The 18,543-nt window shown below is 44.9% G+C and overlaps 1 protein-coding gene across 4 annotated transcripts in view; it reads right to left on the bottom strand.

The window, feature by feature from the left end:
• FCHO1 (FCH and mu domain containing endocytic adaptor 1) overlaps window positions 1-18,543 on the bottom strand; it is a 1,111,213-nt gene that overhangs the window by 489,870 nt on the left and 602,800 nt on the right. For all 4 annotated transcript variants that reach the window (XM_069648666.1, XM_069648689.1, XM_069648674.1 and 1 more), the window contains exons 8-10: window positions 16,420-16,524; window positions 14,063-14,161; window positions 13,393-13,489 (exon numbers count right to left, since the gene is read on the bottom strand). In XM_069648666.1, coding sequence (XP_069504767.1) covers window positions 13,393-13,489; window positions 14,063-14,161; window positions 16,420-16,524 — 301 coding nt within the window. The remainder of the gene's footprint in view (window positions 1-13,392; window positions 13,490-14,062; window positions 14,162-16,419; window positions 16,525-18,543) is intronic.

The raw sequence follows: 18,543 nt of genomic DNA, 5'->3' as shown, positions 1-18,543 counted from the left end.
CGATGCAGAATGATGGAGAACTGCTTGGAGTTCATGGAGGTGGCCGATTCAGTTGAGTAGTTACCCGAGAGGGTACCTTCTGTTCGGTTCTTCTACAGATGCAGCGGTCCATCGGTAAGAAGAAGGCGAGGTCAGGATGTTCTGCAGGTAAGGCCTTCAATGCGTGAATAACTCCTGTTCTTCTCTTTTCACAGGTGCCGATGGATAGAAGACTCTGGACGGGCGTGGCAGAAGGGAAGCAAGAGCTGAACTGACACGGTGAGCGTTACACTGCAGGAGTGCAGAATAACGCGAAGCGTGTTCAGTTTGCAGGGTGCGGTTTAAATAGCCTTGCAAGTAGTTCCAGGAAAATAGTCCCCTTAACTGTATCCTGCCTCTCAGGTAAAATAGTCCCAAGCCACACCCTGTACTGAATGGCTCAGCATATCAGAGCCAAGTATATGGACCATGTTTTTAACACCTACCATGAGCCTGGCGCCAGGACTGAATCCAGGTAAGCCTAGCTGGGGCTTGAGAAGCCCCCAAGGAAGCCAGAGGCAGGGATGGGCCCGCCAGTTTCAGGGTTTTGGGAGCATGCACCATGACAGCCGCTCCCGGTGCCTGCAGAATCACGGTACTTTGCCTTCTGTTGGGCCCCTGTCACCGGAGCGCCCTCAAAGGTCTTAGAAGACTGCTCAGACTTCTTCTCACCTGCTGCTGGGCTCTTCGCCTCCAGCCAGTTAGCGAGTCGAGTACGACGGTCCTTCATGGTCCGGACGGACATGTTCTTGCAGAACGCACAATGCTCCTTCACGTGCGACTTGTCAGCGTGAAGGCAGTAGAGGCACTGGGAGTGCTCCTCTTCCTTTAAGACGTTCTGTAGTCCACATCCTGGGCAGATGCTAAACAGCTGGCGGCGAGTCTCCTTTGTCCTGGGCCATGTCCACGCAGGGTAGACCACAAAGATCTTCCGGAATCCTCCAAGAAGTGAAATTCGATGAAAAATCGCCCTTGGGGGGCGTAGAAAATTCTGAAACATGTCCCCGTTAATCAGAAGAGGAAACGTGGAGCTTGAGGCTCGATTTGACCGAAAAAAAGAGTAAACTCTTTGGAAAAACGCAACACGCAGTAAAAGCTCGAGAGCTAAAGCACGAGGACTCCCAACACTTGAACGTGCTGTAAAAATCTGAAGATGGCTGCCAGAGGAGGGCCTTAGGTAGAGGGCAGTCATTGGCTGGGGGCAGTATGACCCATAGACCAGTGATTGGTTATTAGTAGAAAGACAGTTCAGAAACAAAACTGAAACTGATTTTTTCTTTTACCGTGGATTCCGAGCCTGACGACGGGGAATATTCACAAGCATGTGAATCCATGCCAGACCCCATGCTGGAGAAGGATGCACTATGCAAGGGTAAGCCCTTTTCTGGGCGGTAGACAGAAGTGAACAATGTGTACAAGGCCCCTTTGGTCCACAAGATCCACGCCTTCACCTCCAACTTTCAGTGTTATGTGGATGACCCACAGCTCTCTTTCAGGCTACCTTCAGCCTCTTCCTCGCTCATACCCGACTGTCTGTCCGCAATTCAGTCCTGGTGTGCTGCTAATGATCTGTGCCTTCATGCCAGCAAGACAGATCATCCTCATTGGGACCCCTGCTCCCACTTTACCACTCTGGCTAGCCTCTCTTGGTCCTGCGCCCTAACCCACCTGTAAGGCAAAAAATCTGGGGGTCATCTTCGACTCTACTGTCTCCTTTTCACATCTCGGACATTTCCAAAAAGTCTCACTACCACACGCACCTCCTCAGAGGTATTCTACCTTTTCTCACTTTCCCCGAGAGGCTCACTGTCTCCAGAGCCCTGGTTCTCTCCAGATTAGACTACTGCAACCGTCCTAGTCTCAATCATCTTACTTCTACTCTCCGACCTCTTCAACTAATCCAGAACAGAACCGTGACTTATCCTTGGCCTCAAGCCCCACTACATCTTTCCGGCGCTGCAGCAAAGATCAAGTCCGAAAAATCCCTTTGCATAGTCCATAAGGCTTTCTGGGGTGGGGCCCATTTTTTTTCTTTCTCTTCTCTCCCTCCCTCCCTCTGTCCTTCCGTCTCTCCCCCCGTCTCTGTAAGCGGATCGCCTGGTGCACCTACAGACCCTCACAGGTCCCAGGCTCCCCTGCCAGTCCTGCACTTGCCTCCGGACCTCTGGAATCTGCCTGGCACTACTGCAATATGTTCCACGAGAGGAGCTACCAATCTACACTTAACCCAGGCTCCCTGTTGGACTGGGCACACTTGTCCCCCTCCGCCTTCCTGTTCTGAGCATGTTTACAACCTTGAATTTCTACGCCTTGAAATATCTGTCCGTTCTGTCCTCCCTATGTCTCTCCTCCCTAGCCTGGTTGTGCTTTAAATACTTATGCTTAGGTACATTGGATGACCAACCACCAAGCAATCTGAAATGTCGCCAGGTCAGTAATGTAGTTTTATTAATCTGAATGTTCAACTCCCTCCACAGACCCCCTTTCTCCCCCACTCTGTCAAGCACTTCACTAGTAGATATGCCTCTGGTCTAGTATGCTAGCTATTTCTGTTATATCATTCGTAATATTCAAGGCCCAAGATTGACGACTGTATTCCCTTGTTCCCTTCCCACTTTGAAGCACTTCACTTCGGTATAAGCACTTTACAAATAAACAAAACAATATCAGCAATGGCTTTCAGCGGTCACGAAACGCACCTCCGCACCATGGGTGACACCAATGGACTTCTTCGACTTGAGATGTCCATGCACTCCTCTTCAGGACTCAGGAAGACGCCTTCACTGGAAGGGCAGGCATACAGGAATTCTGATGAGGAGTAACAGTTGAACAACGGCACCTCTTATCTTGGGGAGAGGTCTCCTTTGCAGGTAATCTCTGGATCAGTCCTTGGAAAAACAGCAGCTTTTGGATTACTCAAAGAATATGCAGCAGCAGACTTCACCTCCAGCTGGGCTTCAAGGAATAGCTTCTTGCTTTTGCTTCAGCTTCTGAACAAATTGGTAAGTGAGAGATCCCCAGATATACACATCTGTTCCCCATTGACTCTAGCTGAGCCAGGCTCAGTCAGCCAATCATGCAGAAGGGCATTCATGCAGGTAGGCAGCCAATCAGCATCACAGGCCTTCAGGCCATTCACTGCACCCAGTTAACCATAACAAAGAATGTGGTTTGGGGTAAGTACCCAGCCTTTCTGCACACTGCACTGCATTCATGTCAGTTTTACAAACACAGAAACCAGATACCCACAACACAGAATGTGAGTTCATTCATACAGGTCCCACCCCTAGGGGGTGCCCACAACCCACAGCCCCTGTGAAGGCTCTAGTCAGTCTGACAGGAGGCAGCCCCAGAGCCATATATAGTATTTCCACCCAACAGCCAGTCAGGAGAAAAGGGAACAGAGACATATATGGGATTTCCAGCCACTCAGGAGGAAGGGACAGAGCCCGGGCTTGACTTTGAGAAAACAAGGTAAAAGGCAATAGACACCACCGGGGCCATCTTGCCGTCTGTCAGTAATCCACTGATTCCTATGGCAGGGCATGGGTGTCCCAAAGCCACTGCCAAGTCAGCATGAGCTGCCACCAGCCCATACTGTGCTCTGTGGGCAGCACACAGGTGCCCAAAACACACTTAAGGGTTACAAGGGAGTACCCAAACCCATGGTTGACACAAGGGTATCCCATGGGTGTTGTACACCAAAAGGAGAACATGTTGAGCTGCACTGCCAGAGGTCCAGGCTGGACATCAGAGTCAGAGTCAGAAAACGGAAGAAACACACATCGAGATGTGGGAGGGCATGGACTAAAAGGCCCAGTACCTAAGGCATTTCCAGCATCACATATCTCAACACAAACCTTCAATAGCAAAGCTCCAATAATAGATTTCAAGCACAACCACAGTCACGGCTTCACCCTTGCTCCGTGTAGGCTCTGGTGTCTGGGACACCTGGACCAGTCAAAATCAGTTCCTGGCACACAAAACTTACAAGGCTCTGGCCAGAGCCTGACAAGACCATGGCAAAATATAGCCATTTACTAACCCTGCACTAGAGGAAGACAGCAAACGCGTGAGCCAAAAATCCCAAGATCGGGGGACAACACTGCAGCTATGCCCTCAAACTCTGAACTTAGCAGCGTGGGCACGGAAACCCAAAAATTGGCAAAATGTGTTTGTGCAAGCGTCACCCGTGTTCTATGGGTAGCTGCACGCCTCTACGTACCACGTCTGCCAGAAGATTGTGTTACCCTGGAACGAGATGTGACAGGAAAAACATGCGTGAGTGCCCATTTACAAATGCTCTGACAGTTTGGACAGCCCTGGAGAGCGAATGATCCCGACTGCTCACGTAATACATGGTTGTGGTGCTGTCTGTAAGGACTAGAACTGCCTCCTCTTCGGTTGTGTCTGGAAGGCATTTAGGGCTTTGAATACAGCATGTAGCTTTAACAGGTTGATATGTTTGTTTGCTACTGAGTGTGACCAGGTGCCATGCGGTGTCTGGTGTAGAAGCCCTCACAGGGATGTGTCTGTTGAGAGTGGCTTCCATTACATGGATGGTAAAGGATTTTCCATTCTAAAGTTTGTCCTTCGATCACCACTGCAGGGACAGAACTAGGGCTTTCGAGACAACCACTAGATCTTCCCACTGACCGCTTGCTTGACACCATTGGCTCGAGACACTCTTGCATAGGATGCACGCACAGACAGGCGTGTGGAAACAGGAAAATGTAGCTTGCCATCATTCCTAATACCTGCATGGTTTTCAGTATGGTTATCCGATGACCGGCTACATACTGAGCGATCTGGAACATGTTTTGGACCCTCTCGTTTGAGAGGATGATGAGCCCGTCCTCTGTCTGAATTAGGGCCCCCAGAAATCGTTTCACTTGGGTTGATGGAGAACCCCAGTTGGAAAAGAAGGTCTATAGTCTTTTGGGTGTTCTCAAGACAAGCTTGATGTTTGTCTCCAGTTATGAGCTAGTTGTCTAGATAAGGGTACACCAGAATGTAACGTCTGTGCTGAGCTGGCACCACTGCCAGTACCTTGGTGAAAACCCTTGGGCTGAGGCAATGCCGGAGGCGAGTAATTTGAATTGATAGTAAGTGTTCTCCATCTTAAACCTTCGGTACCACCTGTGCACTGGCAACATTGAAATATGAAGAGTAAGGATCTTTTATATCCAAGGTGGCCATGTAATCCCTGTGCTTCAGCAATGGAATTACCTCCTGCAGAGTCGTCATCCTGAAACTGAAGATTGCCAGGTCTAATACAGGGTGCATGGTTGGATCCTTTTTGGGTACAAGGAAATATATTGAATAAAGACCCTTGTTTACCTGATGATCAGGGCCTCCAAAACTACTTGAAGGATGAGGAGATGGTCTGGAAACAGTCATCTGTTCTTTGGCTGGTGAAATTGAGGTGTTTGAACAACCTCTATGCAATAACCGTTGCCTACAGTCTTGAGTACCCACGTGTCTGAAGTGACACCCCCACCTCCCATGCGTGGGTGAAGCATGTTCTCTGACCTCCTACTGGAGAAGCATGGGGGGGGTCACGATCCAGTCATTTGCTGGCAGGTACAGGGGAGCCTCTGGCTGCTACATTTCTGCTCCTTCCTTTGCCACGCTGAAATCCCAGCTGTTGAGGGGTCTGATAAGCGCGGGTTGTTCCTTGTCCAGAATACCAGGGTGATCTGCTTGTATCATAGGAGCCCTGAGCGGTGCGGGAGAATTGGCCATGAAAAGAGCAGCAGGTATTAAATACCACACGTTGCACATATGGCCTGCTAAAGATTTGGTCGAGAGATTTCATTATCTCATGCTCTTTCTTTGGGTTCCTAGTGATAGCCTCGACATTCAAAGCATTGAATGCAAAAGCCTAAAATAAAAAATGCATGGAAAAAAATCCATTTTTTATGGGGTCCCCCCCAAACCCCTCTTTTTTTAGCCCTTAAAACCCATTTTAATAAAAATAAAAACCTTTACCTACTTTTTCTATGCATTTTTTTGAGACTTTTGCATTTGATGCTATGTATTCGAGGGAATCACTGGATACCCTTTCTTTGCCGTCTCAAGTGCATCGTCCACTGAGCTGACGCCTCAATGGGTTGGTTGATGAGCAAGGCCTGCATCTCTGGTTTAAACCCAGAGTTCTTAAGCCATGCATGGCGTTTCAAAAGAGTTCCCTCTACCAACACCCTGCCAGGCATCTTCGCAGCGTGAAGCGTGTTTAGGATGTTTTGTGTGACCCCCACGTCCTTCTTGCATGATTTCAAGTAGTTGGTTCAGGAATATTGTGGAGACCATCCTGTACCAGGCCCCACCGGACATCACTGAAGCTGGCAAGCAGAGTGCTATTGTTGGCAATGTGGGTACTGTAGGCAGCAGAAGAAGTAATGCTCTTGCCCAGGACGTAGAGTTTCTTACAGTTTTTATTAGGGTGGGGCTCGGATGAAGACAGGGGAACGCCTGCAAGTCGTGGTGACAGCTGGGGAGTACGGGATGGAGTATATCTGAACATACAATAGATCAGAGGGTGTGGGTCGAAACATTATTTAACATGCAGATTCACCGCCCGAGTAAGGGAGGGCATAAGCAATGAAGGGGCAAATGTGCTTCTTAATGAAGTTGTAAAGTGAGATAGCCTGCCTGACCAGACCTTTTTCCTTGAGGATATCTTTCATAAAGTCAGCACGGCCTCCTGAGTGACAATTCTAAAATGGTAGGCTGCCTTCCAAAGAATATTATTGAAAAGCAGATGGTCATCAATAGGGGAAGCCTCCCTGGGTTGGGATACAGGAGGGATGTCCAAAAACATTAGTCTTTGCCTCATGGGCAGGGGTAGTGGGCCAGGTTCCCTGGTCATCCAACGTAAGCCATGCGTCTGGGTCATGAGAAATAGGGTCTTTGGAGCCATCATCATGATCTGGAACATAGAAGATGTCATCACCCTGATACTGATAATCCTGAAACAAGTCTTCAGAGGGATCAGGTAGCTTCAGTCCTGGAGAGGCAGGGTGAGCCATAGGGGACTGAAGCCTAGGAGACTTGTAGGGCACAGGGCCCTCCTCGAAAGAATGAGACCTTTTAAGAAGGTCATCAAATTTAGTGGAAAAAACAAATTCAGATACCTTGTCCATACATTCTTCAAGCCTATCCCTAGTCCAGGAGGTAGTGGCTGGGTTTTCCGAAAGTGGAAAAGCTAACTGACTGAGCAAGGCCTTTGGGCCCTTGTAAGGACTAGGACAATGGAGAGGAGGTCTGTGTATAACCTGAGGGCAGCGAAGAGGGTTTCTGGGGACCAGAACCAAACGAAAGGGCCTTAGCATGCTTTTCTCTTAATTTAGGGTGAGTTTTGCCTAAAGAAGCGCAATTCAACGTGTCTTTTGATGTGTCGGAAACAGGTGGCAAAACTTTAGGGGAGCACCTTGGGGAGTGCAAAACGTGTTAGCATGCGCCACACGCGACTGGAGAGGCGCAGTGGACCCTGCATACCCCCCCAGGTGTCGCCAAAGTAGGCAGAGGGTTTGTGCGTTTAGCCTTGGTGTGACCAGGGGATGGGTCCCCGTAGAAGTGCTTTCAGCATGCCTAGGCGGGCTGTGGACAGGCACGTGGGAGTCAGCCGACTCCACAACTATGTCTTCGGCTTCCGAACTGAAGCTGTGGCTGTTAAAGGAATACTCTTAGGAAGCGGCGGCAGCTGAACGTCCACCACTTTGTGCGCCTTTCTTTAAGTGTTTTGGGCCTAAAGAGTCGATAGGCTTTGCAATGCCTCTCGTACTGGTCACGAGGTAAGAAGTCATTACACGCCCGAGGAATGTCCTACCACAGATGGAGTTCTCTCCATCGTAAAGTGGAAAAAGAGAAGCCAGACAAGTGAAAGAAGTGGAGAGAAGGGAAAGAAAAGGCATTTTCTAAAGAGAAATGTCGAGAATAAGGGTCCCCACACTTCCTGCTGTAAAGGTCGATACCAAAAGACTAAACCCGGCGGCAGTCGTCGAAAAGTTAAGCGAAGATTCACAGGACGGCAAACAGGAATAGTCGAAGAAATCAGCAAAGGTTGCATTGAAGACGCGTGCAAACCACAATAAATCTCGTAAACACGAGCTCTGCATGAAAGCAACCGACCAGAATGGCGGAAAAAAAAACTATCTGGGGGGACCTCGGCGTGGGAGGGATCATGGTTACACTACATGTTACAATAGCGACAGTGTTACAGGCTTGTCCAGGTCAATGTCCCCTTTCGATCTTTGAAAAAAAGATTAAATACACTGATTATGACTAGATATAGGACTATATGCACAGCATGTGATTCCAAGCAGATTCACAAGCCTCAGAAATATATATACACGCTCACAAAAGCTTAAAGTAGCACTTGAGTAGAAGTCCCTCCGACAACAAACTAAGTCACATATCCTAAAAACCAAAGGGGAAAAAGCTAAAAGGTTTAAGAGGTCCCCAAAAAAAGGAGACAGCAGAACCACTAAAATGGAAATCTGCTCTAACAAAAAGGATTAGAACAAATAGAAAAACAGGCCCAAAATACCAAAAGATAAATTCTGAAAATGCCATCGGCTAACAATGGCCCCACTTCAGCCTTTGCCAATAGAAAAGCAAGAAAATAAGTCCAAGAAGATACTGTTACATCAGTGAACTACAGTGATTTATTATAGTAAGATGGCTGACCATAAGCCGGCTATTGCTAACCAGCGCCCCCTTTAGTGCACTATTACGGGATAGATACCCCAAGTTTCAAAGGAGTAAAAATCAATTTCAAATGGTAGTGTGGTAAGTTCATTGTGTAGTTAGTAATAATTCTTGGGTGATCCCTTTCGATAACTGAATAGTACATGATTACATAAATTAGTTTATATAAGTGTTTTGAGACCCAAAAAGAGAACACATACAAATCTGTATTTTATAAGAAAAAATATATTTTAGTTCAATTAAAGAGGCACTCTGCTATCTGTGAATTCATTATGAGCAAAACACAATAATGAAAAAATTAAATTTTCAAAGTAAAATATGTTGTATCACAATAGGTAATTCCAACTAGGTAAACAATGTTGCATTAACATGTACAATAGTATGCTTTAGAAAACTGTTGGTACATGGGTAAAATCACATTTGGTTGTATCTCCTAATACACTCCAATGTTGGTAATAAGGGTTTGCCAACGCGTTTCGGATTAATACAGAATCCTTCTTCAGGGCTTGGGTGTACTCAACTTCCTAGGCTTGATACAACGTGTTTCAGCAATATATCTACAAGGTAATATAAAACAATCTGCATCAGTATGTATGTCAAATGGCTATCCATCGGTAAACGTAAGGCTAAATTCAGTGTTAGAAATTGACCTCATTGCCATTTCCTAGTGACTCTCCAGGTCACTCACTAGACCTGAAGAAATTACCTAATGAGAAATAGGACACCTCCAATGATACTACAATTTAACATAATAGTGTATACTGGGTAAGATAAATAAAGGAATGTGCAGCACTTACCCGACTGGTAGTCGGAAAGGAGCGAAATAGGTCTGCAAGGATGAAATAAGGATGCTCTGCAATGGGGGAAAACAGCATTGTAAGTGTCAAACTACTTAACAGTCCATTTATATGTAAGCGGAGAATTTCGCAAAAAATGTGTGTGCCCAATGGAGTGGGCTATAGGGATACAATACTGGAAAGGCTAAGCAACTAAGAAGCAACTAGGCAAGTATGTGTGGAAATCTGTTAACGGTGTAAGGGCAAGACAGCCCTAACTAAGTATAGCATGTACACTAAAGAATCCACCAAGATGTGTGTGCCGCGTGGTCTCTAGGGTAGAAGAAGAGGACCGAATGTCAAACGATGCGTAACTTAGACGCTTGCTCACCTAGTGCTGGAAGCCGGTGTAGTAAGTAGGCCAGGGTCCCAATCGCTGCTCGATCCGACCCTTTGTGATTTATAGTGTTGCCAAGGACGCCCACGCATGCGCGAAGCGTCCTTGAGGTGGCGCCGGCCATCTTGGTGGGGGCAGACTGGGGGTGTGAGGCCTAGGCAACACAACTCCAGTCTCCTGTCTCGTAAAATTAGAGAAACGCTACGCATCCACGAGGCTCCCGCGGCAAAGCGGGTTTAACAGGAATAAATCCAAAAAAGAAAGGATGTGACCCTGCAAGCGGGTAAGATCAAAAATTAAATGCAAAGTGCCCATTGTGGGGCGAATAAAGGAATAAACCCAAGGATATAGTCCATGTGCACGCAGATTTTGGAAAAGAAAGTCAAAAAGAGACCAATAACACCTTGAGTTAGTGGGAAAATTAGAAAAAGAAATTAAAAGAAAAGTAATTAAGAACAAAGGTAATCGGGCAGTAAGTGACCGCGTGTGTCGATGGGAGAAGGAGGCATAGCCAGCCCGATTCTTATAAGGTAAGAACGGAAGAGCGCATGTGTGTGAAAAGTTTATAGACAAGTAAGTAGCGTGAATGGAGGATAAAGGGAAAGTATAGCAAGTCTAACGTGTGTCAGTGTCAAAATCGAAATAAGGAAAGCCCACAACAAAATGGTCTGTGAAAAAGGCTTACAAAATGCATTAATAACCAGTCTTGGATTACCAAATAGGTAATCGGTATAGGCCCCACTCTTTTCAGAGGCCATGCGACAACAGATCAAAATAATATTGATTTGATCTTGAAACAAAATCACAATCAAGCTTCCTAAATTGTTTCCAAAAGATAGAAAAAAAAACTGACTCCGCTGAAAGAAACTAAAACTTTACATTAAAGACTCTAGAGAAAATACTGTATCAATGTAATGTACCCATTAACAACTTAAAAAACAAACCAAAGACATCAGATTCAAAATAGTTTGTCTCTAAAAAGTTAATCTTCTGGCAGCTGGCAGTTTGTAAAACAATCTGGTGCAAACTACATACGTGTATTGTACAGTAGTGATGGGCATCTCCATCTAGCGGCTGACATGCACACTACTTAGTTCAATGTTATCCTACTTGAGCGTGCAGAAAAGAAACCTCCAGAAACAAAGCTCTCTGTGAGTTACTGTGTCTTGAGTTCCTGCTGTCTCCAGACCCTAGTAGAACATTTGCAAGTCGAAACTTCAAGAACACCGACTAGTATATATACCAGACGTCTGCTTTACTAATTAAGTTACATTTTCTGAGTTATAATGAAGTTTAATTAACTTCACCGTCTACCGTAACAGCTAATCTATTTTGTTCAGGCACTTTTACTCATTTTTGGCTGAGACAAACATTCTTTAATTTCATTGAACAAAGCGTAAATAGTGTTTGTCGTCACTCTTTTGTACACCCATAATGCCATTGCCTGAAAAGATGTACCAGTAGATAATTTGAGAAGAGGGGAGGGCCTGAAATTTCGACTGCCTAGGGGTCACCACAGGGTTTAATATGGCACGGTCAATAGCCCACTGGTTAACATAGGCGTATTGGGCTACAAATGCAGGTAAAGTGATTGCAGCCAAAACTAAATCAAAGCTGCCAACGGCTCATTCCAAAACAAATTCTGACCAAAAGGGGTGCTTAAAAAGCACCCCTACCCAGTTAGCCATATGGGCAACCAATGGAAGGACATGAGAAAAATGGCTGCCGTGGCAGGACGACTTCAGTAGAAGTTTCTTTAGCCAACAACAAAATAATTGAAATAGATGGACAGCAACAAAAACTGTAAGGGACTCAAAACCCCCAAAATGATATTGTGCTCTTACATCAGATGTTCCTCCTAGTCTCTAAGGGATGTGTGTCTGCCACGCTGGTAGTGGTCTAAAGGTTTGACTGCTGATGCAGCCTGGTCAGGATTTTGCGGTCCACAAAACATGCACTTATTTTAAGAGTACCACACCCCATTTAACTAAATTCATCTGGTCATACAGCTTGAACACCGGTGGAGAGCCATACAGCAATGTGCAGAAAATGAATTGTGATCTTTTCAATACATTGTTTTGTCCCCATTACTATGGTGTTACCATATTACGGAAAAGCCTTGCTAAAGAACTGAGCTCACTTCAAGGACACTTAGATTGTCCAATTATAGGTGACTAACTCTATGGACCATAACCTCACCCACTCTTGATAAGTAACCAGGCTAGCAGGCTGAAGGAGTAAACAGAACTGCTTTTAACACACAAAGCAGGGCACACAGCCAATTTGGCTGCTCCAAAAACAGGCTGTATTCACTGGAACAAGTCTGCGTTTGTTGAGAGCAGCCCCAAAAGTGGAGCACCTCTCACCCTTTGCAGCCTTGCATGGCCCCTATGATCCAGCCACCATCACCACAAACCTCAGTGAGTAAGTGCCAAAGGCCATTTTTAAATTGAAAAAATAAACCATACCTTATTTACTCACACGTTAGTCAGCCCAGTTCCCCTGATGAGAGTAAAGCCTAAGCATCCATCCATGTTACAACAAAGCTAAAAGTTTCCTATTTAAACCCTGGCTTGAGTTTTTTTATAAGTGGTTGCATACGGCAGGCATCAAGGACCTGGAGGACCACATTTAGACCGCCCCAAACCTCAATGGGGCTGAAGTAGCAACATCCAACTTATACAGATGTGTCATGGGGAGAAATGAAACCGTCTAATTACACAGGTCCCTGTGAATATTGATAACCTCTAGGACACTGCCAGATTAGAAGCATTTGCTAATAAAGATAGGTGTATGGAATCCTGTACAAGCCATTTTGACGCAGGTGGTCCCAGGTTTTATTCCATCACATTTTACTTGTGGGGCTTTAGTTTTAAGAGTAAATAGATTAAACCAGTTATTGATGGTTTTTCCCTTTCAAGAGGCAAGTAGAAGGTTCAACAGGATTGAAATAGATGCTATAAGGGTATGAGGGCATACAGCTTGGCTCTGGGGGTGTTTCTAGAGGGTATAGTTCAAACCATTTGGCAAGCATGTTCCTTAGGTTTTCTGTGTGGCCTTTTGCTCGATTAAAAGAGTTGTGTTCGCAGCTGTGTGTGGGAAATGAGTCTTTGTGCATCACCCACAAGAAAATCAGCATGGAATTAAAAGCTGTACAAGATCTCATACCTCTAGTAAAGAGGGTTCAGGTGGTCAAGTGGGAGGTGACCTTCCAGCGATTTATATGGAGGGCATGTGGACTTTGGCCTGGAGGTACGCTTTACTGAAAGATATGCGCGATATCTTCGTTCAGCAATAATATGAGTAGACATCAGCGCTGAGGTTCGTTGGCAGAGCTATGTGCCAGAAACTAGTACTGTGTAGCGCGAGTCAAAAATGCCATGCACTATAAGTGCCCACAAATTAACTTCTTAGGATCTGCCCTAGCAGATATTAACTCAGAGGACCTTGTCACTGGCCCACAAATTCTGCAAAACAATGGGTACTCACCTGGTTTTTCTCTGCCTGTTCCTTTGTTCTCTGCAAACTTTTTTAGCAGATTATCGATACAGATATTCTCCATGTTCTGTTTGAACTCCTCGTGCACCTAGTGAGTGTAAAAAAGGGAGAATATGAAAAACCAGTGTATCCTCTATGTAAAAATGGAGGCTGGAGGAGAGCAGAGACTAGCACCAAAGGAAAGATATGATGGCAAAGTTGTGTGATGTAGCATAGTTTTGCACCATGGATGTGCAGAGTTTGATGGAGGAGCAGTCCCACAAATTTGGAAGGTGCACAATTATCCCACACTTGGTAGTATAGAAGAGGGCAAAGCGGGGGGGGGGGTGGTGGTATTTGCAGTCTCAAACAAAGGGGGGAAACCAGAGCCTCCTATCCTGATGGCCCCGAGCAGCCAGAATCTTACAAGTACATGCAGAGTGGCACAAAGTGTCTTGCAACAAGGCACAGTCTTGCACATGGGAATGAGGGGGGGCACTGGAGGGGCATCCTTATGTGGATGTACTGTGGCATGGAGTCTCACACAGGGGCACAGTAGTGCACAATTCTTTAGAACTACTCCAAGATCTGTTAGGAGGCTGCCCACTGTGTTTGGAGTAAATGAGCAGTAAAGTGCCAGACACAAATGCTGGTATCACAAGGGGGTTGGTACTGCACTAACCTGTCCAATTTGCACATGTGTGTCCTCAATTGAATGTGAGTAACAGCTGATCAGGACCTTCATGTGTCTCAGGTGCACATCCTCCAGCTCCTGGAACCTCTGACAGCGGGGAAGAAAAGAATACGGCAGGAGGTGAACTTCAGCTATTACAAAATAATCAATTTCTGGGAGAAAGATGGACATTTGCAGCTACTTTCAAGAAGCAACTCACTACTGAACCCCACCATGAAAGATCTCAATAATACTTCCTCTTCCACTCTGTTTACTTCCTATAGAAATGTGACTGTTTTTCACATCTCCTCTACCTCAACTCGTACAGAGTGCACACATTTGGATTCCTGAATGACTAATGTCACCGGTCAAATTGGTCTTTAGAACTGTAGGTTCTAAAGAGGAGGTCAATGGCATTTCACCAAGGACTGCAACATGCCAGAATTTAAATTAATTAGCAATCTTAAGTGTGCAGGATAAAATGGTGATCAATTGAAGTGGGGTGCTTTTGCAGAGGCTTTTGTGCACTTCAATGAACAAACAGGAGTAAATGCTGCAAATCATGATTGAGATGCACAGACACCAGTGGGGCCTGTTTGGATTTCAGTGAACTGGCAGGCTTATTGGGTTATGCATTGGGTCTTGATTGAAGAATAGTTGAGTGCAGTGGATGAAGAGAACTGTAAAACTGAGGTGATCCAAGTACTTGCATGGCTGAGTGGCCAGCGTGTCGAGATGAAAATGCGTTGGTTGGGTTGGGTGTGGCACTTGGTACAGAAAGAATGTTTATTGCATTGAATTTTGTTTCATGGTGGGTACGAGCTCACTTAACTAATTGCTCTTGTACTCCACTCCCCACCCCAAAGACCTTCCTCTAGGGTTGCAAATAGCCCCGACAATCACCCCAATCTGTCAGGTATTCAAAGGTCCTAATGTGCTGTGATTGCGAAGAGAAGTAACTTTATGTGCAACAATATTTTTGTCTGGTGAGTAAGCTCAGGAACTGTGTCCAGAAGTTGTTAACTTGAGTGCCTACACTAGGTCACTCCCAACTCAAGATGGTGTGTAGTGGGAGATGGGGACTTAAAAGCTGATTGGATATCTTCAGGGAGTCATATTATTTGGAACGTTGCCGGGCGTTCTAAACTGCGTTTGATGCATCTGAGTCAAAGGAGCATGGCTCTTCTTGGTTTTCTCCAACTGCATTGGGCCTAAACCCTGGATTGCCCTTTATGAAAAAGATCCAGTGTGCCAAGCGTAGTGGGGTTTAGTGGGGGCTGCAGTCTGTGCTTGAAGGCTTGGCTTATGTACCCTGAGTGGAGAGTGGTGGTGGTGAAGTTTTCCCCCCACCAATACAAATCCATGTAAACACAAACGCAGTAGGGAGGTTAGGGCATATTGAGGAGTCTCTTAGCCTTCTGGGAGAAGCACTCTTAATGCTGTGCTTCTGAGACAAGCATTAACTCTGCACCATGTGTGCATGCTCTGCATGCTTGATCAGTGCATGCACAAAGTGTGATAGCAAAATCGAAGAAAACCTGATTGTAGCGAAGCATCATATCACAGAGCAAGCAGACACTGCACTCGGTTACGAGTCTTCTCCCTCTGCAGTGTACACAGAGGTGAGGGTTGAAAGTAAAGTTTCTCATTTCTGGACTATGAAAAAGAAACCTCTAAAGGAAAAAGCTCTAAGCCAAGGGAAGTGAATATTTTTCAATAGTCAATAATAAAACTGTCTTTCAAGGCAGTTTTTCTACGAACCGGTGGACAACAAAATAACACAACATAAAAACAAATAACACAATTAAACAGTGCAGGATGTGTGAAAGACTTGCTGTAGTGAAGTGAAATACTGAAGGAGTGAAGGTTTCTGTTGAACTTAAAAGACTGCTGCAAAGACAGTATTTAAAGTAACAAATTAGGGTTCGATAGGGGAAGTTAGCAAGCATTTAAGCTTTCAATAAAAGAGCTGGGTACAAATCATTTTGAGAAGCAGAAACACAGACATGAATAAGGATATTTCAACTTTCAAGGATAACTAGAAACCTTTCAAACAATGCTGCCTTGGCCAGAGATTAAAGTTGCCAGCCTTCAGACAATTTGAGATGACTCCTCAGATCCATCTTAGCAAGAGTTGGGTTGGGGTGCATCACTGGCGTCATGACTGAAGTGAAACTGCCCATTCATTTGCAGTCTCTGACGAGCTAAAGAGTATCCCATTTAATATTTTCTCCCAATCCTCTTTACACTTAAGGGATTGAGAGTAGCAGCAGTGTATGACGGTTTCAAACTGGATGCTCACAAGGTTCAGTGGGGCCAGCAAAGCCTTTGAAATTAGTTTTTGGTCGGGACCAGTCATTTTTTACCTGAGCCGAATCCTGCATCTTCAGTTCGAAATCATTTCGCACCAGGTTATACTTGTCTACGGCCCGCCGTAATGCCTCTGCTGCCTTTTTGGACTTTATTTCAGCCTGAGTAAAGAGGTAGAACAGGAAGATGAGAAGAGACAAGAAGAGGAGAGACATCTTATTTCAGTTGGAAGAATGGGTCTATATTTAAAAATCATTTCTTTCAAATAGTTCTACACACATATCCAAGAAAAAATAAAACAATTATCACCACCTAGTTTTGCAGTACACGGTCAATTATATATAGCTATATGCTCTGCTTTATCCTGCCATTTAGTGGTTTGCCCATGACAACTACTCAAATATCTGGACATAAAAACAACAATGGGTGTCAACTGAGGTAGCATCTGTAACCAGACTGTTTGCGATAGTGATCAAAATCTCAAAAGGTGAAACTTTAGTAGTAATCTCAGATTTCTACATAAGCTGACGCATTAAGGCCAAGAACCTACTAGAACAACAGTATGGCAGATTATAGGCACATTGCCAACTGCCCAAATTCTTTAAATACAGTTATCAAATTCATAGTGCCATAAAACCTGGGTGTTTACAGCACTATCCATGTATGCAGGAAATTTGACGGTAGGCAACCATGAACAGGAGTGATGAGGTTAAGACTACTTTAGCATGTTCCATATTTTGTTATTTTTTAGGGCTTCTGAAATGTTTCAGACACTTTAAAGCCTGTCCACAGCTACACCAGGATGCAGGCTTATGTTTACCATAGGGCTGGTAGATCACTCATAATTTAAGTTCTACCTCAAAAAACGGCCAGCCTCCTTTTCGCAAGTTCGAATTCAACAGCAGGATCAAACTGCCACTTCATCCTCCTGAGGTTGATAAATGGAATACCATTAAATTGTGTAAGAACATCTGTTATTTTCAGCGATGAGGAGCAGGAGGCAGTCATTAAGCATTGCACAAATTGTTAGAGCACAGCGATGCTCACAGGCAATTGTCACAGGTTTCACCTGTTCCATCAGCATCCTCTAAGCCTTAATGGAATGCAAGTTGCCATAAAACAGAGCAAGACACCTGTGGTAAGAGTGAACAGATGGTGAATTCAGGACTCTAAATTAGAAATCTAGGAAAGTGTATTTTACTCCCTATTTTGGGAAGTTAGGAGTAAAAGGATTTTATGAAAGAGTAAAAACGTACGACTCGTGCTCAACAGGCATACTGTATTATATATATTTAAAAAAAATAAGCCTTTTTCTTGCAATACAAACATACTTTGTATATCAAAATTCCCATCAATGAAAATAATTTGTGATCTGGACAGTTTCTCATCCGGCACTCGTTTGAACACCTGAGCAGTACAGGTGGCATAAATGAACATGGACGGCCAAATGTATTTTCTTAAGAGTTTTGTAACTATTTGTAGGTACAAAGTGCTCATTGTTTGATATTGGCTACGCATTTCGAGTGAGAGGCAGGAACAGAAGAAAATATTTAAGAATGACCCGTTTCACACCTGTGATTCCGCTGTTGCCTGTGTGTCCACATAATAGTGCTGTGTAAGTATATCTACTGAGCTCGATGTTGCAGCTTTACAAATCTCTTCGAGAGGTACAGTAACAGCGAAGGCTAAGGTTGCCCTGTCCTGTGTGGCGTGAGCTCTGGGAATGCATGCTAGTGTTTTATATGCTAGCAAGCATTTGACAATCCATCTTGAAATAGTGGCCCCAGTAAAGGAATCCCCCTTTCAGCCTGTTGGGAATGAAAATAAGAAATGGCTGGTCTTTAATTGTTTCGTCTTGTTAAGGTAGATCACTGCTCTGTGCACATCTAGTGCGTGTAATGCTCTTTCTCCCCTACTCTGACGTTTGGAAAAGAAACAAGAAAGTTAAACAGATTGGGATTTGAATATATATTATTGTGAAAACTGGGGGTGTTCTTAATACTACCTTAATGGCTATGAATGGTTCCGTAAGAGATTGTGCTTGCAGTTGGCTTACACTTCTAATAGATGTTGCATCCATTTGTAATCCACCATATAAGCAAGATCTCTTAGGGAAGCTTTGTGCATAGGTTTACAAAGTGCTCCCATCAGTCTTTGAAGCTCCAATCCTGCTGGCAAAG

The sequence above is a fragment of the Ambystoma mexicanum genome, chromosome 1p, assembly GCF_040938575.1.
Source record: "Ambystoma mexicanum isolate Mex_15411 chromosome 1p, UKY_AmexF1_1, whole genome shotgun sequence".
Taxonomy (NCBI): Eukaryota; Metazoa; Chordata; class Amphibia; order Caudata; family Ambystomatidae; genus Ambystoma; species Ambystoma mexicanum.
Note: the sequence above shows the minus strand (reverse complement) of the source record. Positions and strands in the feature narration are given on the sequence as shown.